General features: G+C 40.0%; 1 protein-coding gene across 5 annotated transcripts in view; it reads left to right on the forward strand.

The window, feature by feature from the left end:
• Tbc1d1 (TBC1 domain family member 1) overlaps positions 1-23,819 on the forward strand; it is a 186,544-nt gene that overhangs the window by 68,457 nt on the left and 94,268 nt on the right. For all 5 annotated transcript variants that reach the window (XM_042678450.1, XM_042678449.1, XM_042678452.1 and 2 more), the window contains 4 exons: positions 16,619-17,074; positions 17,843-17,932; positions 20,046-20,150; positions 20,596-20,728. In XM_042678450.1, the coding sequence (XP_042534384.1) occupies positions 16,619-17,074; positions 17,843-17,932; positions 20,046-20,150; positions 20,596-20,728 (784 nt within the window). The remainder of the gene's footprint in view (positions 1-16,618; positions 17,075-17,842; positions 17,933-20,045; positions 20,151-20,595; positions 20,729-23,819) is intronic.

The following is a 23,819-nucleotide window of genomic DNA, read 5'->3' on the forward strand; positions in this document are numbered from 1 at the left end:
CTAGTAGTACAGTGCTAGCCTTGAGCAAAAACAAACAAAAACAACAACAACAACAACAAAAACAACCCTCAGGGACAGCTGAGTTCAAGCCCCAGGACTAACATAAAAACAAAACCAAAAACCATAAAGCAATGCATAGGAATATAGTACCCTGATGTTCTGTAAAGCAGACTTTCAATTCTGCATCCCTCTCTCCCTTCCTCCCTTCCTTCTTAGACATTTTAGACCAATAAGGAAATTTTATAGCGAAGACATTTCATCCAGATTAAAAGCAGACATTAGGACTTAGTGTGATCTAGAAAAACGGGAGGTTCATTTCTGCAGCCTGACTCTGTGACCTGGTGCCTATTATTCCAGCCTTTTGTGTCCTTATTTCCTGACCATTGAAATGAATAGGTTGAATGAGTGGTTGGTGGTTCCCATCCCAGCTGTGAGATTTGACAGTCCAGATAGGAGAAGCTGCATAACCAATGATATAGAGGTGGGACTTGGACAGGCTCAGGACTCCTGTAAAATGTGGTTGGTAAACCAAGTGAAATAAGGCAGCAAAAGAGGGTCTGCAGGTTGACTGTTTTGATTAGAGGTTGAAGAGAAGATCTACAAGGCTCTCCTGAGAGCCTGACTCCATTGGAACTGTGCTTCTGAAAGATGAGGCTGAGATGGAGAACAGGATGCTTAGATGCAAGGTTAGGCCTAGAGGCTGGGCCTCAGGTGGGATTAGGAATCTTTTTAGGATCTGGCTGAGCTAAGTGCAGGTCTGAATTATCATTTGGGGCTCATGCCGAGAGAGAATATATACTGATGGCTAATGAAAGATGGAACAAGGGGAAATGTGTATGAGCCACTTTCCATGTTCCAAACTCAGTTGGTAAACCAAAATGGAGGAGAAAGATTTCAGGGGGAAGAGCTTGAATTTTATGTGGATTTTTTTCTTTTGTTTGCTTTGGTTTTGTGCTGGTTCTGGGGCTTAGGGCCTACATACTGTCTCTTAGCTTTTTTATTCAAACCTGGCACTCTACCACTTGAGCCACAGCTCCTTTTAGCTTTTTGGTAGTTAATTTTAAATAAGACTCTCATAGACTTTACTGTGGCCTTGAACCTCAATCCTTAGACCTCAGCCTCCTGAGTAGCTAGGATTACAGGCATGGGCCACCTGTGCCCAGCAGATTTGGGTGTTTTTAAAATCAAGGTGTCTTAAAGTCTAGGTGATTCTTGAGGTGGAAATGTGAGTCATATTTAGGGAAGAATTCAGAGGTATAGATAAAGATTAAGAAATCATATTTGTGGACCTTGGCAGGAGTGGGGGGGGGAGCAGATCTGAGAGCAGGTCCTGAGAAAGAAAAGCAGAACATAGTTCTCCAGGATGTCTGCAGTGGAAGAGCATTTCATTAGCTACATTTGAAAGGAGGCCATCTCAGTAAGATTTACTACCCTGCCTCCCTAAAAGGCTAATCTCTAGTGTTTTGTTTTTTCCTTTGCCCTGGCAAATCAAGATGAAGTGTCACTTTTGAAAATGTTGTTAGGATTCAGTGACTACAGATTCTGCTGGAATCTTGTTCCTTGATTGTAGTGGGTGGATCAAAGTTCAGCTCCGGTGAGCTGCAGAAGCTTTTGGACACACTTTAGTGCTCCCCTGGCATGGGAGGAACAGCCAGCTCTGGGCACGTTCTCAGCAGCAGCTCTTGGGCTGCTGCAAGCCAGCCTTTATCTCGTGTTGGCCTTGGTTTGTATGGTGTTCTCTGGGATTGTTCCTGAGTGTAGAATATCTGACCTCCTGAAGACAAATCAGTCTCCCTCCCAGTAGAGGAGCCACCGGCTGCTGGGAGAGAACCGTGTCTTCAAACTCCTACCTGCTGAAACCTGTTGCTGACCCCTAGCAAAGCCTAGAAGACAGAGGCAGGTTCTAGTGTCTATTTTGTCTTTTTTTGGCATTGAATATAGATTTAAAAAATTTTAATGGACTCATACTTGTACATATTTATGGAGTACAGTGTGGCATTCAAAAATCACTTTCCAAGAGCTCTAAGACCTCTTGATGCCCCTCTCACCGTTTGTTCCTGGTCCTCCCCAACCCCAGATGAGCCCTCAGCTCCTCCTCCCAGTTTCTGCTTGGTGGTTTGCAGACACTGTGACACCCCACAGTTGTTACTGTGGTTTTTAAAGTCTCCTGAAACCAGAAATGAAACCTCCTGTGTGGCCTGATTAGCAAGAAGAAGAGTCTAGCTGTGACCCTCTCTTGATGTAAGGAGGACATTTCTCTTAATGGCTTAGTTTTTTGGTTGCTTGTCATTGTGGCATCCAGGCCATTCTGCAGGCTTATCCTGGGCTTACAATCAGCTAAAATCCTTAAATCTACTTCACATGAACTTTTGGCAAGCTGTGTCTTACCTCACGGATAGTTAATCATCTGAGACCATTTTTTCCCCCTTAACCTTGCTGTTTTTGTGTTTTACAAGGTCCATATTTACTCTTTACATATATTGGCATGTTCCTGCTGTTTTAGAACATCCATTGGTACTTGGCTGTCGTCTATATTTTTGATTGAATTCCTTTACCTGTGAGAACAGAAGCAAGTATTTGCTGCTCAATTCTGCTATCGAAGTAACACTTCACTAAGCTACAATCTAAGTTTTGTAAACTTGTTAAAGCCATCTAACTTTTATTTATTTATTTGTTTGTTTATTAGTTGTGAGGCTTGAACTCTGGGCCTGGGCACTGTCTTTCAGCTCTTCAGCTCAAGGCTAGCGCTCTACCACTTGAGCCACAGGCCACTTCTGGTATTCTGGTGGTTTATTGGAGATAAGTGTCTCATAGTCTTTTGTGCCTGGGCTGGCTTAGAACCACGATTCTCAGATCTCAGCCTCCTGAATAGCTAGGATAGCAGGTGTGAGCCACTGGCACCGGCTTTATCTAACATTTTTAACTGGGAGAAAGCAAAGGAGCAACACAGTGTTGTTACTGTTATTAAGGTGTTATTGTTACACTTAGTATTGCATAAAGTCTAAAGTGTGTAAAGTGTAAAATAGGTGATACTACTTTATTGGTTTTCTGGACATCTGAGGCTCACACCTGTAATCATAATTACTCAGGTTTAGATTTGAGGATCACTATTCAAAGCCAGCCTGGACAAGAAAGTGCCTGAAACTTTCTTCAATTAACCACCAAAAAGTCGGAAATGTAGTTGTCACTCAAGTGGTAAAGTCCTAGTCTTGAGTACAAAAGCACAACAGTGCCCAAGTCCTGAGTTCAAGCTTCAGGAATTAGCTTGGTAGAGTGACACACACACACACACACACACACACACACACACACACACACACACACACACACACACACACACACACACACACAACACAACATCAGTTTTGGCTAAAGTTCTGATTTACCTGCTGATTAAGATTACAGAAAAAGAGTGACTGCTTAGGCCAAAATGATGTGAGAAAGACGTGTTTCTGTCACTGATCTGAAGGAAGCTCAGGATTCTTCACTATGTATGTGATAGGTTTACTGAAGAGTGCAAGCAATGCTATAAAGGCTAGTATGATGTATCTAAAAATTGTGAACAGATATTTACAAGACATACCAGAACTGAGTTCTGTAACAGGTGACACCGAGTGTATTAATAAGTTTAATTTTCACACATTTGTTTGGAAATCGTCATGGACCTCACAGGTTGGCAACATGTCTTTACAGGGCTGCTCTATCTGTGCAGATTGCATAAAGCCATCAGCCAGCAATATCAGCAGGACTGAGCCAAACCATACATGGGTTTTTGTTTGCAAGGTGGGAGGCACTGAATATTCATAGGTAGTCCTATGCTATGAATTATTTTGCTGTTGTTTTTCTTAAACACCTGTAGTCCTAGCTACTCAGGAGGCAGAGATTTGAGATTTGAAGCCAACCTGGGCTGGAAAAGTCAGTGAGACTCTGATCTTTAACCACCAGAAAGCTGGGAGTGGGGTTGTGGTTCAAATGGTAGAGTACCAGCCTTGAGCTGAAAAAGCTAAAGTATAGCATCCAGGCCCTGAGTTTAAGCCCTCGTACTGGTACAAACAAAAATCAAAACAAAAAAGTTATACGATGTCAAGATGATTCTGTACTGTGTCTACAATGTAATATAATCATTTTTATGTGGTTATATCACTTTACTGTAATTCCTGAGGTATGAGAATGTTTATTTGATGAAGAGGCTCATGGCTTATCAAACCTGTCAGCTTCATATGGCAGCCATTTCTTGGTATTGCCACAGTTTTAACTTAATCTACAAGTTTTTTCCTTACCTGTGTACACTCAGAGACACTCTTTTTAAAAAATACATTTTTATTGTCTTTAGTTGTACACAAGGGAGTTGCCATTCCACAGAGCAGTTTGTGAATACATCTTGATCAGAGTCACCCCTTTCCTCAGTCTCCCCAAAGAGGCTTTTAAATATTTCTTATAGTATAGGATTTAAAGTTTTGGATTTCTAAAGATTTTTGAAGTTTGTTTAAAATTTTATTTTTATTACTTAAAGCTTTTGTATAATACATAATTTAAAAATGTGCCATTTGATTTGTTCATTGAAATCATTTATCCTCATATTTAAAGTCAAGCTGTTTTTCAATTTTTACAATTTTGTCTCTGAAAGACCTTTCTAACAGTAGACAATAACCTTAGCAAGACTGGTGTGAGGAAAAATTGAGAATATTAAAAAAAATTATAAAAGCAGTATAAGTAAGCTATAGAAAAATGCATGTAGATAACAATAATACCATATTCCTACTATGCAGAGCTTTTGGCAATACTGTGATTTGAACTCAGGGCCTTGTGCTTGCTTGGCAGATGCTATAACACTTGAGTCATGTCCCCTGTTACTTTTTTTTTTGCTTTATTTTTGAATAGCATATCATGTTATTGCCCAGGGCTAGCCTTGAACTCAATCTTCCTACTCATGCCTCCTAGGTTTGTAGGCATGTACCACCACATGTGAATTATTCTTTTTGTTGATAAGTACTTTTAAAACTGTATCTCTTTCTGAAAATAAGTAGAAGAAACAGCATGTTTTGTACTACTTTTTCAACATACATTTACTACTACTACTACTTCCTGTTTTTGTTCAGTCACAATTTTTGGCAATAATGCCAGTGGAGTGAGAGAATTCCAAGCCCCAGCACGTCTCTGGTTTCACTATTATCTTTGCAATTTCATTTATTGTTCGGGCATATAATGTCCCTAAACAAAGAGAAATGTCAGCTGAGTACTAGGTGCAATCTTGCCTCAATGGTTCTGCTGCAACACTGAGCAGTCAGTTAGGTCTCTGGTTTCCTCCTCATCTCTCCCACCCTATTAGCAGTTTTAGTCAGCTTTACTGTAGAGAGCTGTATGGCCATTGCTTGAGAGGCTGGCATTTCTCACTCCTCAGCTGCTCCATGATTCTTTCATCAGTCATTTACACACTGTAGGAGTGAGGAACTAAACTTCCTGTCTGGCTGGGGTGCACATGGTTGTGTAAAACATTGTCACACTTCCTTAAATCAGGGCTTTGTACTTTTTGGCAGGCCCTCTACCACTTGAGCCACTAAAGCCCTTTTGGCTTTAGTTTATTTTTAGATAGAGTTTTGATTTTTTGCCTGGGCTGGCTTTGCACTATGATCCTCCTACTTCACCTCCTATGTAGCTGGGATTACAGGTGTGCACCACCACCTACCTTAATTTTTATGAGAAAGGATTTAACTAAAGTTTTTACCCAAGCTGAAATAATAATGGGATCTTTGATCCCAAATCATAGCTTTTTGGAATGAAGTTCCAAAGGCATTTATTTTGCTATGGTTTTCCTGTTCTCATTGTCACAGGTAATATAAAGTTCGCAATTGAAAATACTTTGCTATCTAGTTCTGTAGTGAAGTAAGTTATGTTGAAAGACCAACTCAGCAATAAATTGCATCAGATTTAAATTGAATTCTATTGTTTGAAAGGACATGTAAAGTTAGTGTATGTTGATGAATTTATGCTATGTACAACTTAATCTAATTATTCTAATAGACACTTACTCAGTAAGCATTTGCTTTCCTTATGGATGGCAGCCTGTCATTTTCATTTCTGTGTAGATTCTCTGGTCATGGCTTCTGGCAAGCTTTCCCCATTTTCAGTTAGATTTATGTTGACGTTGGAATGGTGGGGATGTCTTTGATGCATTATTTATGTATGTGATATATACACACCATGGTTCCAAAAGAGATGAATGGTAGTAGTTGTTTTCCTATTTGAATTCTTATTGGTTTCCCTTCCTCCTCTGGGCTGGGATCAGAGGACAAAAGTTGGCCCCTATACATTTGGAAAAAAAAAATTGGGTCTTTATTTCCAATAACTTCTAACTAAAATCCAAAACCATCTTCAGTTCTTCATATAGTCATTAAACCCAGAAGCCTCTGTACTTCCTTGGTAGTAATGGCAACAATATCACAGTACTGTGATTCTTCTCGCAGCTTTTCTCATGCAGGTTAGACATCAGACCTGTCCAGACACCAGCACTAGCTGAGTGGCTAGAGATTCCGTTGAGTTCTGGCTAGAGTTCATACACTAAGGTTGGCTAGAGTTCATACAGTAAGGCTAAGCACTTAGCTCCACAACACTGCACCCACTTTGGTGCCTGGTGCATGTCCCAGGCCTCCCTTACTCCTGACCAATATATCAAGGGTTCCCACAGCCCTCAGATTTAATAATTTGCTAGAATGACTCCTAGAACTCAGAACTCTTCTTCACTTATGTAAAGACATAAGTGAGACAGCCCATAGGGAAGGGTATGGTGGAGCTTAGGAGGCTCATGGCCATGCTTCATGCTCTCTTAGGGTGTGCCTTCTCCACCTGCTCACTAAACTGGAAGCTTGGCATCAGTTCTGAGGAGTTCTGTGGAGATTCCAGTACTTAGATATGATTAGTTTAAATTGTTGGCCACTGGTAATAAACTCAACCTTTGCCCCTCCAAGAAAGTAGAGCCCATAGTTCAAATCCTTTTATGGTATGGTTGGTTCCTCTGGCAATTGGGCGTCTATCCTGAGTTATCTAGGGGCAGGCCCAGAGCCACCCCAGTAGCACAGTAAATTTATGGTGGGAAGAAGGGGCTGTGATAGCAAAACATACTCCTAGTGTGTCATTCAGAAAATTCTAATAGCATGTATGGGGGCTGGAAATGTGGCTTAGTAGTAGTGTTTGCCTAGAATACATGAGGCCCTGGGTTCGATTCCTCAGTACCACTTAATGAAAAAAATACAAAGTATTTTTTTTTAAAAGCCAGCTCTGGGGCTTGAAGTCAGGGCCTCCTGTTGATTTTTTCCACTCCTGGTTGGCACTTTACCACGCGATCCACTCTTGCATTTCTGAAATTTTGCTAGTTAAATGGCGATAGGGTCTCAAGGATTTGCCTGTCCTGGCTGCCTCCGAACCTTGTTCCTCAGATCTTAGCTAACTGAGTAGCCAAGCCACCTGTGCCTGGCTATGCACGCTCATCTTTTCTTTTGAATACAAGAGGCATGTGACTTACCACTAAATCTTGCTAATATAGTAACAAGCATATAATACTGTATCATAATTATTCTGATTATTTCAGCATAGTTAAACCCTTTTGTATTCCCTTGTATTCTGTTTGACTCATGCAAAAATTTAATCCTGAGAAGGGCTCATAGACTTCACCAGGCTGTTAGAGCATCACATCGGTTTAAGAATCTCTGCTTTAGTCCCTGGGGTGCATTTGAGAGAGCAGGCCACCATTTGCCTAATGAGGATTGGTAAGAATTTGAGTGTATGTTATTAAAAGATGAGAGAGGGGACTACCTCTCATACATCAGCACACACTTAATACAACTTCATAGTCTTGGTGGTCACTGCAACATATGCTCACTGAAAAGGAGGCTTCAGCTACTTTTTTTTTGTTGTTGTTCTTTGGTGCTGAGGATCAAATCCAGGGCCTTATGCCTAGGGGCTCTACCACTGATGTACATTCCAGCCTAATTCTTTACTACCTTTGACAAAATACACTGAACAAATTACCACCCAAAAAGTTATTAAAAATAAAAATAGCTAAGGCACTTAAAGGGATCAGTCTTCAGCTGTCTAGAAAAGTCTTATAATCCAAAAGGACTTAGTCCTGGTGTTTCTGGATTACTATTTTTGCACATTTGTTCCTTTTGCAAATATTTGTTGCATGCCTACCATGTGCAGGGCATTGTGGTCGAATTATATACTACAGGATTATGGTAGTTTTTCGAAGGTCTATTTGAAATATTTATTTTCACTTCAAGTCTTTGGGGTCATTACATTCTTAGCACATTTAGCACACACTGAATACTTGTGGTATGCCAGACACTGTCCTAGGGCCTTTGGCCTATACAAGTGAGCAAGAGAGACACTGCTGACATTTGAATGCTTAGGATTTTATGCTCTGAAGTTTGTGTTACCTGAATGTGCTCCGTTGCCACTCACAGAACTTGTGTATTTTATCAGGTTGTTGCTTCATACTATTTGTATATGGGTCATTATGAAATCTAGAGCTGCTGGAAGAAGGGATGTTCTGATTTCACAGCCTCCTTTTAATCTGAATATATCACTTCTGGAGTAGGTGGGATGGACGCAAAGTTGAGGGTGGAAGAGTTATGTTGCCTATAGAATATATGGAAATTGTACTCAAACATTTAAAATGTGATTGGCATTATCTGTTGCTAGTTAATGGCACAGAATGAGTTATTATTTCTCAACCCTTCTGTACTGTAAAGACAGTTGGAATAATAATAAGCTTATGCCTCTAGATACTAGTTTCCTAATAGTCCTGGTAGTAAGTGTTCTTAAATCATCATGACAGCCGGGTGCTGGTGGCTCACACCTGTAATCCTAGCTACTCAGAAAGCTGAGATCTGAGAATCGAGGATCAAAGCCAGCTCGGGCAGGAAAGTCCATGAGACTCTTATTTCCAATAAAACACTCAGAAAACCAGAAGTGGCACTGTGGCTCAAGTGGTAGAATGTTAGCCTTGAGCTGCCACGACCAACAACAACAAAAAACAAAAAACCTGATGTCTTATTCTTCTGTCTAAATGGGACAGATTGTTGTGAGGTGGAGCACTGGCGTCTCCAATTGTAAGAGTTCCCTCGCTCTTTCTAATGGATCTCTATCACCTGTCCTTCATCACATCCCACTAGGCAGTGCGGACATACTACGCACCATCGTACCTAACGAAGTTTTATTATTGAGGCCCTCAGCAAACTGTATGGTGGATTTCTACCATCATGTCAGCAGAAACAAAGTAGTTAGAACAAAAATACCCAATCTGAATAGACTGATGGTATGTATGTAAATGATTGATCAAGGTAGAAGGCAAGTGCCACAGGAAGAAAAGTACTCCAGAGCCAGAAGATAGAGAAACAAAACAAAATCTCAACATAAGTGCACTTCTAATAAATTGTGAAGAGCAGGTAACTTTAAGAATTTCCTCTACTTTGTCCTCCTTAAAATAAAACCAGCTCCCAAAGACCCTGACTCATTTTTAATGATAAAGGAGTTAATTAATATCATATAAAAATATCCAGAAACAGTCAAAGTGGAATTCATGTTTGAGGGGCTGTTTGCCTTTCCTACTATAAAAAAAATGAGAAAGGGCTATAACCACACGTCATATCAGTGGACAAAATTAGACTGGAAAACACAAGTAATTTGCAAAGTCTCTTTAGCACTGCCTCATTCATTGGGTCCTGAAAGGCAACTTTCCTCCCCTTGTATCAGGGCCCATGCCTAGAGTCGACTAGTGTCAATCCTCCATGGATGGGGCCTCTGGGACATCACATGGTCTCACTCTCACTGGATTTCATCCTTTGCTTACCTATAAGCAGATCCACCCCAATAAAAACACAGCTGGAGAATTTTCTGTGTTTGGGCCAGATCTCCACGGGCAGAACTGTATTTTTTACATAAAGAAGAAGATTTTCCTGATTCAAAGGAACTGAAGGAATAAAAGCTCCCTATGCAGGTCACAAGCAGCAAGAAAGAGTTCCCCATGGAGGCTGTACTTTTGTTACAAACTTGACTCAAACACAGGGAGAATCATGCGCACGTTCAGATCAGTTATAAACAGAGGGAAAGAAAAACTTTATGAACACATTCACTACCTAAGCACAAATGATCTGGTCTTTTTACTCAAATTGTTACCCCTTTTCTGAGAATAATATGGAAAATACCCAAGATTCAGATATGAGTAGGCCTAGAGATCCAGCACCTTACAGTCTCACAGTGAATGAAACCAGTTAATCTGAACCAAGACGTCAGCTGTGATATATAAACTTAGGTATCTTTTTTTCCCCTTCTCTAGTTCCCCCACTCCATTTTAAGAGGGAAATATTAAAAGCATTTTTTAAAAAGCTCTGGAATACCTCCCTCTTAACATTCCTCTCTCACCTGTCACTGGGGCTTACAATTGCTCACAACAAGCAGAGACAGCTAGAGTCTGTCTTCCTGAGATATCTATCATCTTATGACCAGCAAATTGCAGGTCAGCTATGACTGATCAGAATGAATAGAGAAAAGGAATGCCTTGCCATCATCCTCTCCTTTTCTCTCTCCTCAAGGAGGTCAAGGTCAGAACCTTGGGCTGCTTCGAGGAGCTGCTTTGGTCTGAAAGGGCCAACTCAAGATTTAAAAACAGCAACTCTCTAAATACTAATGTTTTAACCATTTTCATAATTCATCCTGCTTTCAAACAACAACCATCTTTTTGATTTCTAATCACGCTTGATACATGTTCACTCATAATCTTAGGTCCAGAAGTATCTGCAGTTTTTTAGTTTTTCTTTCTTTTCCTTCCCCTTTCCTCCCTCCTTTTTCTGCTCCTCTTCCTGCTCCTCCTCTTTCTCTTTCTCCTCCTTTTCTCTTGTTCTTCCTTTTTGTGATTTCCTTTCCAAAAACAGAAATATCCTTTTCTCATCATTGGCATATGTCACTAACACATCAACCCACATTGAACCATCGTATCCCATTGTGATAAGCAAGGCATGAATTATACTCACTGTAAACACTGTACACATTTGCTAAGGTCTGGATATTAAATATTCCCCAAAGTTTATTTTTTTATTTTTTGCCAGTCCTGGGGTCTGAACTCAGGGCCTGGGCACTATTCCTGGGCCTCTCTGTGCTCAAGGCTAGCGCTCTGCCACTTGAACCACAGAGCCATGTCTGGCTTTTTCTGTGTATGTGGTGCTGAGGAATCGAACCCAGGGCTTCAAGCGTGCTAGGCGAGTACTCTACCACTGAGCCACCTTCCCAGCCTCCTCCCCAAAGTTTATATACAGAGTTCTTGGTCCCTAGTTGATGGTACTTCTGGGAGGTGGGGCCTAACTGGAGAAAGTGGGTCATGTGTAGTACCCTCTTGAAGAGGATATTGGGATTCTGGCTTCTTCTTTGCTTCACCACCATGAAGTGAGCGCCTTGCTGCCACAGGTAAAAAACAAGGCCGAACAACCATGCAACCATGGACTAAAACACCTAAAACCACTAACTCCAATAGCTAGAGCATGTGGGAGAGCAGTCATTTTATCCCTGCCCAGGTGTTTGCAGCCAGCTAATGAGCATCTCTGGTCTCTGTTTTGGGAAGATGCAATTGACCTTTTAGCTAGTTATAAGCCAAGAACAGGGTTGAGACATTAGTTCACTATGGGAAACTGACATCATTACAGGATAGACCATGGCCCATGCCCAGCCTATGTGACAGTAGTAACATTGCTCATGTTTGTGAGTAGCATCTGTCACATTATCTTAGGAATCACATACTCAGACATGTCAAGGGGAAGGATGTCTTACTCATCTGGGGTGTGTGCAGTCTTCATGACTGAGTCCTGTCCTCTCAGGCCAAACTGGTATATAATATGATGTTACACCTTGATTATAGCAGGTGGTTGCTTTGTTCTCTTTAAAATGTTACCAGGGCCAAGAATGTGGCTTAGTGGTAGAGTGCTTGTCTAGCATGCATGAAGCCCTGGGTTCGATTCCTCAGTACTACATACACAGAAAAAGCCAGAAGTGGCTCTGTGGCTCAAGTGGTAGAGTCCTAGCCTTGAGCAAAAAAGAAGCTCAGGGACAGTGCCCGGGCCCTGAGTTCAAGGGCCAGAAATGGCAAAAAAAAGAAAAAGTAACTAGTGGGCATATTTTCCTAAGTGTCTTATATGAAATTCTGTAAGAAAAAGAATGAGGAAAAACTTGTTTTAGTTTTTTTCCCCCTTTACCTTGTTATGATGAACATACACAGATAATCACTAATTATCATCATTGACAACAAAATTCAGGTCTGTTCCTTTTGGAAAACTATTATAATGAAGTATTTTTGAAATGCTTGTTTGAACTCCTTGCACTAAGAAATAATTTCATTTAAGGGACCATGAACAGCTTTTTGCAGCTTTAAAATATTTTAATATTATATAACAGGAAACATTGCTAGTTTTAAATATAACTACCAACCTTCTTTTGATTCATTTAACATGTATTCGTTAGTTGACAGAATAACAAAACTGTAAATGTAAGTAAAATGACTCTTTGTTTCTGAAGATTGCTACATGAACTTACATAAATCCTTGTGAATAAAATTACACTTGCAGTTATGCTTAAGCTCTTCAAATCCCTATATCCTTCAGAAGAAAGTTGACCCAAATGCTTAAATAAGGGCTTTTCTTACAGACATGAGTATTTCTAATGCTCCTGGAGTATCATTTTTCTTCTGCCTATAAAACAATACTCACTTAAGCCTGCTCCTGGCACTGTGTCCTTTACTATGCATTTATTAGTGTGTGAATTTGTTTTGGATGTTAGCAAATCTAAGCTCTAGAATAAACTGAAATAGTTGATATAAGTAGAGTTTCATTGGATTTGTGTAAGTTTATATGCTAGACAGGTGCCCTACCACTGAACTACATCTCCAACTCCCATTTTTCAATATCTAAACAGATCTGCTTCTTCATTTATGGTTGTTGATCCTAACATTTTTGTTGTGGTCCCCAGTGCATAAAGAGTTAAACACCAAATCCTTATTAAATTCATTCCAGTCAAATGCTTTTCAAATTCTTGTGCTGTAGTTAGTTTTGATTTACTTTATCTGCTTATCTGCAAACAGAAATGACGTAGCTATTACTGCTCTGACTAAATGAAACATGATTTTCATTGAAAGTACCTAGATCATATCAGTGAGAACAAATTCCAGTGGCCTCAGTGTATTTGGCCTGTTTATTTGCAATAAATTTGGTCTGTTTATTTGCAATAAATTATAATTATTATTATATGCTCCTATAGACTATTTGACCAATGACATGTTATAGTTATGTTTATTTTTGGAATTAACATCAACCTCCTTCAACCTCTTTTTACATATCTCCATGAACTGCCAACTCCAGCCCACCACTCTGAGCCCTTAGCCCCTTCTCAGTTGACTGCTCTCCAGTCTTGAAGATGGAATGTCCTCTTCTCTTGGCATTTTTACCTTACCCTGTCCTTGCTTCTCTCCTGTTGCCTGCTGTTCTAAGTTTCTTTACTCCTAGAGCGTTGGGACATTCGCAGGACCTGTATTTTTTTTCCTTCCATTCTTTGTTTCTGTCTCCAGATTCAAGGCCTCCAGTCTTACTCAACATGTAAAAAGCAAGACTCATCTCCCCAAGCCTGTCCCTTCTCTGTTCCTCATGTGAGCTTGTGGCACAACTGTCCATATAGAAGCCTGAGGCAGAGCTTTAGGAGCTCTGCATGCAGTCTTCAGTACCCTTGGCGTCCTTGTCCAGATCATCTTCACAAGCCTATGGATTCTGTCTGCCAAACCTGTTCAGCGTCTCAGTCTTCAGTACTTGGTTCTTAGTTCAAGCTCCCAGTGCACCTGATCTCCATTACTATCAGTGATTCTGTCTAACCTCCTGGTTCTCCCCAGATAGAGACATTCCTGTGCCCGTCTCACATATCTGAATCCCGAACTCTGGAATCTAGAGATATCTAGCAAAATGTGTGGAAATCCGACCAACTAAAGGACTTGATTACCCTTTGCAAAACTAATAAGGGTAGCTGCATTCAAGACAGAGTTTTAAAGAACAGAAAATTCAGGATTTCATCCCATTTTACCTGTGGTTTTCAAACAAAGTCCCCTTGATCTAGTCTGATAATTGGAACTGAACGTATCAAAAAAAAACAAACAGGAAGATTCCATTATTTTTTAGCTTCTTAGTATACTGGAATAACATAATTTTAACCAGCATTAGATTTTTTAAAAAACTATTTGCAATTTATTGTTCAAACTGAATTTAGTAGGGTGTCACTTACCTTCAATATTCCCAGATTACTGTTCTGCCCACAACATCAAGGACTGCTTTAAACTCTGATTATCTCATTTATACTCATGTTACACACAGCTACTCAGAGCTTTTGAAAGGCAGACTATGCTTACCTGTCCATTGATAACCCTTCAGTTAAGTCATGCCTGAATAATAAGCCCATCACAACAAGGAGAGATTAGTTTTGGTATTTGAATGGAGCACGTCTTTTTAAGATTCTAATGAAAGTACTAGAAAGATTGGTGGTTGGAATAACTGCAGTCTCCACTGTGACTAGTATATAATGTGTTCTTAGCTGCTCCTAACTGGGAAAACAAGGGGATGGTCAAGTGCTCTGTTTTGCATTTACTCTGTTTGTTCCATTTACTGCTGAGTTGCCATAAATTCATATGACTTCACACATCTTTTTTTGCCTTTGATACATAATGAAAGACCACATTACTCACTTGAGAGATGATGGAGGCATGGCATATAGAAACACCAGTTATTTTAACAAGCCTCAAAGGACTGAACAAGCCCTTCCATTTTTTTGTTTATAGAGTTAGGTTCATAATTGGGAAGATTCAGTTGACTCCTGATAAAATAATTCTACTTACTTGTTCAGAAAAGTAGGAATTCCTTAACTGCATAAATTGACTATTTTGGTTTGGAAAAATTATTCTTCAACACGCAGAAATAACTATCCCCTGAGATTATTAAAATTAATGTTTATAATCTTATAAGCATATTTCCCTTGAGAGAAAGTGGCAGGTTTTACTAGGATGTTATGTGAATAATCAACAGAGGAGTGACTGAAATTTAGACTTCCAGCCCTTCCTTTTTCTCTGTCTTGTCTTTTTCTATCAATTAACAATTTTTAGGCCTATATGTGGTGTATAAAATTACTTGCTAGTAGTTGGATTGAGCTTCAGCATGAGCATATAAATACTTAATACAGATACATGCTTGACATTTGTTGATATTCTGACTTAAATATTGCTTACACCTTACACTTTAGGAGTTATTTTTTTCAAAGAATATAAGCTATCTGTAAAAATAACTATGATAAAATACCTTGAAAGGATATATCCTAATCTTCATGGAAGAAAGATTATCTCCGAAGTGAGCTTGATATTTAATAATAAAGATAAAAATCTTTTTAGTTGTTTGGTCTTTTGGAATTAGGCCATGGACACAAAATACAAACATAATTTTTTTTAATGTGAAAATACCGTACAGAGGGGTTACAATTACATGGGCAAGGTAATGAGTACATTTCTTATCAAGCATTGTTGCCTCCTCCTTTGTTTCTCCTTCCCAAACATAATTTTAAGTCTGCTAAAACCACTCTCTACTACATACATTGATCTTTGATCTGAATTAGAAAAGGAGATGGACCTTAGACAGTGGGATTATGGGTATTGGGTCTTTGGGTGAATTTCACTTGTATAGAGAAATATAAAAAAAATATTGTAGTCCATTAAATTAAAACTAGGTCCTTCACCTTGAAGATTAGATACAGGCCTACCTTATTTCCGCAGGGCCACAAATACTAATCAGACTGAGTGTTCATTCATCAGCTAAGCTGCACACAAGTGTTAATTTGCCGCAGTGTGGATTCTTCCCTAGAGTGGATGCTGCTTTGGGGAATCTTGTCAGAAGGAGAGGAGAGTGGTGCGGAACACACTACATCAGACAATGACCCTACATTCTTTTAGTCATGATTTTTACACCCGAAACAAAAAAAGCTTTGTATATACAGTCTGTGTAAAGGACCCCCAGGGTGTGGTTGTGATGGTATGAAGGATGTTGTGTATGTATTTTAATTACTCCTTGATTTAAAGCCTCCTACTTTGTTGTACTATTGACAGTTAGGGTATGCAGGACTGGCTCATACTCCTAGTTGTTACTGAAGAAAGTGGTGCTATGATTAAAATATTTTTAAAGACAATTTCAGTTTACTGAAGGAAGCTTTCCTAAAACGTACGGCTATGAAATCTAGCATAAATGGAGTAATATTTGGTCACTTTGGAGACAGATCTCTTAAGGAGATGGACCTTTGTCTTTAGAGAGGACCCCGCCTGGGTTTCAACCCAAGGCCTGCCCATGGAGCTGGGTCCTGGGGCTGGCCATTTACTGTGGGTATGGATCCTCAGGCAAAGCCCCGACAGATAGGCGGTGCCTGTAAGGCCTTGTTCGTCTTCTCGGGATGAGACACCCAGGCCCTACAGGCTCCTCCGTGGCTGTGCCAAGAGCCCCCGGCGTGGGCTCCCGTGTGCCAGCCACTGCCTCAGACTCCATTAACCCCGCGCCCTTTCCCGCAGGTGCCTGAGATCATCAGCTCCATCCGACAGGCCGGCAAGATCGCCCGCCAGGAGGAGCTGCGCTGCCCCTCGGAGTTCGACGACACCTTTGCCAAGAAGTTCGAGGTGCTCTTCTGCGGCCGTGTGACCGTGGCCCACAAGAAGGCCCCGCCAGCCCTGATCGACGAGTGCATCGAGAAGTTCAACCACGTGAGCTGCAGCCGGAGGGCAGACTGGGATGCGGCCGCCCCTTCTGGGGAGCCGGGGCCCGGGGAGCCCCGCAGGCCCATGCGCAAGTCCTTCTCGCAGCCGGGCCTGCGCTCCCTGGCCTTCCGGAAGGAGTTCCAGGACGCCAGCCGGCGGAGCAGCAGCTTCTTCAGCTCCTTCGAGGAATGCGACATCGAGAACCACCTCATTAGTGGACACAATATTGTGCAGCCAACAGATATTGAGGAAAATCGAACTATGCTCTTCACGGTAAACTATTAGCAGCTCTCGGCCCAGGCTGTCAGATGTTGTGTCCAAGAGAAAAACCCACCTTCCCGATTAGTAAACGCTTCTTTGTGAGTGATTCATATGTGAATCCAGATTTAAGGAATTATCTTTACTAGGGATGAAATTCCTACGAGGGCCACATGCTCCATTGTAGTAGGGAGGGGAAAGCCTTTGGTACCAGTATGTGCATGGAAACCCAGCACTCCACTATGCCAGGTGTCTGATGGGTATCCCATGTCAGTAGAACAGCATTGATCTGTGCTAATAGTCTAACTTCAAGTGAAGTGAGTAGTGTACTTGACTGCCTAACACATTTTGTGTACTTTACTAATGTAGATCATTTTGACAATAGTTTAAAAAGCCTAGTTTGTAAAAAAAGATTATTAGAGAGTGTTTTGGAAATTTTACATAGAAACTTCTGTTTTCCTGGAATATTTATTTGTATACAAACCTCACTTCCTAATAAAGAGTTCTGAGGCATATGACTAGCTTTCACATGTCTGGTCCGTTCAGAGAAAGTGGATGTCTTATCCAGGAAAACCCACCCTAGCTATCTTGTCACTATGCACATTAGTTATTCTATCACCTTAGAACCTTTGAGATGATTTTCTACATTTACGACTACTGATTATTGGGGCTTCCCATGTTTTTGGTGACATGAAAGAGTTGAATAATACACTTGAATTCCGTTTTCATAAAATGCTACTCTTCCCGCTCCCCCCCCCCCCCCCATTTGTTTTGTCTTTTAAGATTGGCCAGTCTGAAGTTTACCTCATCAGTCCAGACACCAAAAAAATAGCATTGGAGAAAAATTTTAAGGAGATATCCTTTTGCTCTCAGGTAAATGGAGACTGGTTATTATTGGTTCAATTGCAATCACATTTTAAAAAGAATTCTTTAAAAAATTATTTTAGTGTAAAGATGCTGCACAGAGGGGTTGCAGTTACATGAGTAAGGTAATGAGTCTATTTCTTGTCCAGCATTGTTACCCCCTCCTTTGTTGTTCTCCCACTATCCCTTCCCTCCCCAACCTCCCTCACTCCCCCGCCCCCCAAGTTGTACATTTCCAATATACAGTCCTGTGGGTATCATTGTTGCAGTGTGTCATCCTGTGTCCTTGTTTCAGTGTTTTGTTATTCCCCTTCCCCTAAAAAGAATTCTTTTAATATCTGTTTCACCACAGAAATACTAAACATGTAATAAGCTGTATGTTTTTAAGTACTTGGTTTATGATCTTGCATTTCTTTCTCCTTTTGTATGTTAAGGCAAATTGCAATTTTGAAATTAAGAATTTTGTGCTTAAGCAACAACATTGGAATTTGTTTAATTTGATGTAGAACATTAAGATAGCAGAACCTGTCAGTGGTTACTATCAGAAAATATTAGCCAGAAAGTGAAGTTATTCACAGAATTTTGTTCTTAACTTGCTTTGATTTATGTTAATGTGAAACATTTGCTCTTCTAAATTTGATAGCTTTACAGTTTCCTGAAGGGCTGCATAAACTCATAAAAATTTATGAGTTTATCTGATTTCCCAAACATTCAAGCGATTGACATTTGTCTTTCCATGAGAGTGTTTTCAGAAGGACCTTGACATATTAATATTTATGGAAGAGGTTTCATATGTATTAAGGTTGCTTCTGTTAATTGGTACTTTCAAAACAAGTTTATATATTAATTTTTTAAAGTGCCTAGGAAATGATGGCAAAGTGTTGACCTTAATATCTTGAGCTTAAAAACCTCTATATATTTATTATACCACTTTAGTATTTAACCTCTTTATCACCTTAAGAGTACAAATACATTTTAAGGTTTTTTTTTTTGTCGGTCGTGGGTCTTGAATTCTGGGGCCTGGGTGCTGTCCCTAAGCTCAAGGCTAGCACTTTACCACTTGAGCCACAGTGCCACTTCCAGTTTTCTGGTGGCTAATTGAACATAACAGTCTCATACACTTTCTTGCCAGGGCTGGCTTTGAACCGTGATCTTCAGATCTCAGCCTCCTGAGTAGCTAGATTACAGGCCTGACCTACCAGTGCCCAACATTTTTAAGGCTCTTTTAAGAGCAATAGATATGTGAGTTTTTTTTTTTTTTGGTCCGGTCGTGGGGCCTGAACTCTGGGCCTGGGCGCTGTCCCTCAGCTCTTCAGCTCAAGGCTAGTGCTCTACCACTTGAGCCACAGCGCCACTTCCGGCTTTTTTTCTTTTTGCTTATGTGGTGGTGAGGAATCGAACCCAGGGCCTCAGGCATGCAAGGCAAGCGCTCTACCACTGAGCCAACTTCCCAGCCCCGATATGTGAGTTTTTTATGTACGTGTACACACATGTATTCATGTGTATGTATAGGTATGTGTTCTTATGAACCTGTAGTCTGCCTTTGATTATTCAAGGAGGTTTTTGTTTTTGTTTTTATTTTTGTGCCAGTACTGTGACTTGAATTCAGGGCTTGGTTTCTACCCTGTACCTTTTTTGCTCAAGGCTGGTACTCTATCATTTGAGCCATAGTTCTACTTCCTGTTTTTTGTTGGTTAATTGGAGATAAGAGACATGGACTTTCTCACCTGGGCCGGCTTCAAACAATGATCCTCAGATCTCAGTTTCCCGAGTAGCTAGAATTATAGATATGAGCCACCAGTGCCTGATTAGAGTTATTTATTCTGTAATGCACAATAAAAGTTATAATTTTTCTGTCAACTTCTCTTCCTTTTAATAAAATGAGCATTAGAACTTGGATTTTAAATAACCTTAATTCTTGTTGTGAAGAAACCAAAGTTACATTTTAGTAGGATTATATTGATCTTCCATAACTGAGAGATGTTTTTATATATTTTTTGATTTTTAAAGTCCCTGAGCAAATAGTGATTTTATAGTTTATGTCATTCATGGCAAGTTAAGATTGGGGCCTCTGCCAGGTACAACTCAATCTCCTTTTCTCTTCTTCCCCTGCCCTTCACAGGGTATCAGACATGTGGACCATTTTGGGTTTATCTGCCGGGAGTCTTCTGGTGGCGGTGGCTTTCATTTCGTCTGTTACGTGTTCCAGTGTGCAAATGAAGCGCTGGTGAGAGAGCAGGAACACTGCCTACCTGCAACCTTGTTTGGGAAGAATTTCAACTTCTTTAGCAAAACTTCATAACCTTAGGCACATAGCGTTATTTGATTTTAATTATATGCTCATGACTAACTGAAGTTAGTATACATCTGAAACTTTGTAATTACATTTTTAATTTTTATTATTTATGATAAATATGTTCATTTCACCCACTAGTCTAATCTAGCCCCTAAAAATGTCATTTTGAACTTTGAGAAACATTTGTTTTTTATTCAACATTTAATTGGCTTTTATTTTGCATTTTAGCTGCGTTAACAGTAGTTGAGTATCTAGGGAGTACTAGCAATTATGAAGTGTAGTCCATAAAAATCTTAGAATATAGTCTTTTCCACAGACCCATTCTGGCTAACTTGGAGCTGACTTTTTGTTGGCTACTGTTTCTCGTCTTGATTAGGTTGACGAAATCATGATGACTCTGAAGCAGGCTTTCACAGTGGCTGCGGTGCAGCAGACAGCAAAGGCACCAGCCCAGCTGTGTGAGGGCTGCCCTCTGCAAGGCCTGCACAAGCTCTGTGAGCGGATCGAGGGTGAGTAGGGGCACTTACAGCCAAAACACAGTGGGAGTCAAGGCCCCTGAAAACCTTAGATGGCAGTATTTGTTATACGCTTCTGCCTGACAGAGACTTGTATGAGTCACAGATGATCTTTCACCCTGCATCAGAAGATGCCTTCTAGAAGTCAGTATTTTTGTGTATACTACCAATATGAACCCATATCCCCTTCCTCCCAGACCGTTTGTGGATGGTGGAGGAGTTAGCAGAATGGAGTTCACTGAATATTTGTATAATGGAGGTGCTAGTAGTGGTTACATTGGCCCTGCATGTTTAGTAAGCTAAAGCCTAAGGATTTCTACTAGGGTTCTGCCTTAGGTTACCTGTAACCACTGCTAGGATGGTTTTAATGGTAGGGAAACAGAAAGCAGTCTTCCATTGAGTGGGGAATGAAAAAGAATAAAACAAGTGGTGAGTGTGTGGATCATGACTTCTGGAAACTTGTCTTAGCTTAGAGAAACCACCACACTGTGCTAGGATTTGCAGCCAGTGGTTATTGAGTAGGACAGACAAGCTAGGTATGGGTTTTTCTTTTATTATCTAGTTAATCTTCACATTTGTGGGAGAGAAAGACCACGAGTTTTACACATTTTAAAGATAAGTGAATTGAAGATTAGAGATAGCTAGGAATGAGCATAGTGTTCATGGAGCCCATATCTAGCTCCAGGTGGTAGGACCCTGGCTGTTACCTCTAACAAAACTCATCTTTCTAAAGTCAAGCCATGCTGGGAAAGTCATGGCATACCAACTAACTTTGTATTTTTAGATCCAATGAGCAATTTGAGCAAATTCTGAACCAGGAGAACCAACTTGTCAGAATGGAGTGGAGAGGGTCCTCCTAGACAAAGTGAGGAATCTGCCTCCATCTAGCAAGAGGAGACAATGTCTGACTCTAGGTTGGCAGGGCGGGGCTGAGGTAGGGTCTTGGTGCACATCCAAGGGAATTTAAAAGGTGAAGGGATTTATATCTCTCTTGTTCTTGACTTTACTTTTTGTCCCATTTATGGCAGGATTTCCAAAACCTTTTCATTTGCTTTTGACAATGTCATGATTTAAACCAGTGGGTTGTTGTGTTTCTAGAATACTTACTATAAGCTATACTTGTATAAAGAAGTATATTGACATTTGGTCTGCCTTATCTCTTTTAGATGTAATATTGGTAGGAAGTAGATATGTAGCTCAAGTGGTATAGTGCCACTTGTGAATAACAAAAAAAGCTGAGTGAGAGCTCAAGGCCAGAGTTCAGGCCCCAGTAAATTTTTGGAACAATATTCTAACATCAAATTTGCCATTTTAACTGTGTGCAGGTCAATGGTTCTTAAGTCCATTTACATTCTTGTATAACTGTCATCTCCAGCTATCATCAGGATTATTTTCTTCTTCCCCAATTTTAACTGATTTAATGTTCTACTCTTTTTCACTTCCTCTAGCCCCTAGCAACCTGCAATCTACTTTCTGTTTCTATGAATTAGACTACCCTAAGTGTCTTATGTAAGTGAAATTATATGGGATATTTCTTGTTTTCTAGTTAATTTCACTTTGCATAATGTCTTCTAGATTTTTTAAATCATATTATGTGTCATAATCTTAATCCTTTTTAAGAGGGCAAATGATATTCCATTATATATATCCACTTATCAATGGACATTTTGGGGTTTCCACCTTTGGCTATTGTGAATAATGTAGCTATGAGTGTTGTACAAACATCTGTTGAAGTTTCTACTTTCAGTTCTTTCAGGCATATACCCAGAAGTATGCTGGATTATATGGTAATTCTGTGTTTAAATGTTTAGAAGCTGCCATGCTGTTCTATGATTATATCATTTTATAATCCCACTAGCAGTTCCAGTTTCTCCATATTCTTACCAAAACTTGTTATATGTTCTGTTCCTTGGATGATAGTTGTCTAGTTTATCTTATTTCTGAGATAAATTAACAATTGACATCTTATGGTCTGGAGAGGTTTATTTGTGCCATTCTAGTACTCTCTAAAGTGCTCATGATTAGTATTTTCAGCTGTTTTTCACATTGCTTCTGTTTGCTGACATTATACAAAATATGCCTGGGAACCAAAGAAGTTCTGCTTTAACTAGAAATTCCAGATGAGAGGGCCACTAACTCTTTTCTTAGTGGTTGTCAAGATAAGGTAAATGATGACAGAAATGTCCCTTAAGATCTTATTAAGAAGTCAGCAATGGCTTTGCCTTGGAAGATAAAGCAGATCATGATCTGCAGAACTGGAAAGCTTCCAGAATCCCATTTGGTAAATCTTTCTTTGGTCTGGCTCAGCTTTCAAAAAGTTACAGCTGTAAAAATTTAATCAGGGTAGGGATTTTGCTGCTGTAGTTTTGGAAACAGTCATTGAATTCATCTTTTACATGATAGAATCCAGCCAAGGCAGAAAGCTCTGCGAACATTAAAAAAAACAGCAATTAAATGATGTCATTAGAAGTTAGGGGAGAGTATGTTTTACCTGTAGAATGGGAAGCATTTCTCAAAGTACAGATGGCATATTATGAGAGGTGGCCCTGGTAGGGAGGAGATAATTATAATTTACTTGCAGAGTTGGAGACTAGAAATACAGAATAAACGAAGTGGTTTATTAAAATTCCTGTGGAAGTATTTCTAACAGGGGACTGTGGTCTGACCAAGAACTCTATGAAGTAGTTCATTGGAAAGGACCAATGAAACAGCCCCATGATGAAAGATTTACAGAAGGTTTTCTTATCACTTGGTGTGGCCTATGCCCCAGAATATATAAATAAAATAAGCACACATTGTACATGTTTATGCTAGACTCACCACTGTAATCGGCTCACACAACTCTGTCCAACTCTGTCTGTTGAATCTGTACAGCTGTGCTTAAATAGTATTGTGCTTAAATAGTATTTTGCTTACTCTCTAGTTAAGAGGAACATTTGGGGAAATAGTAAATTAGTTACATTTTTTTTTCAGTACTGGGGATTGAACTTGGCCTCATATTTGCTAGGCAAGCTCTCTACCAGTTGAGCCATGCCCTCAGTCCAAATTAATTATACTTTCCTTGAAGTTGAAAGTTGAACAGAGG

The sequence above is a fragment of the Dipodomys spectabilis genome, unplaced genomic scaffold, assembly GCF_019054845.1.
Source record: "Dipodomys spectabilis isolate Male_0828 unplaced genomic scaffold, ASM1905484v1 ptg000043l, whole genome shotgun sequence".
In the NCBI taxonomy this organism is placed as follows: domain Eukaryota; kingdom Metazoa; phylum Chordata; class Mammalia; order Rodentia; family Heteromyidae; genus Dipodomys; species Dipodomys spectabilis.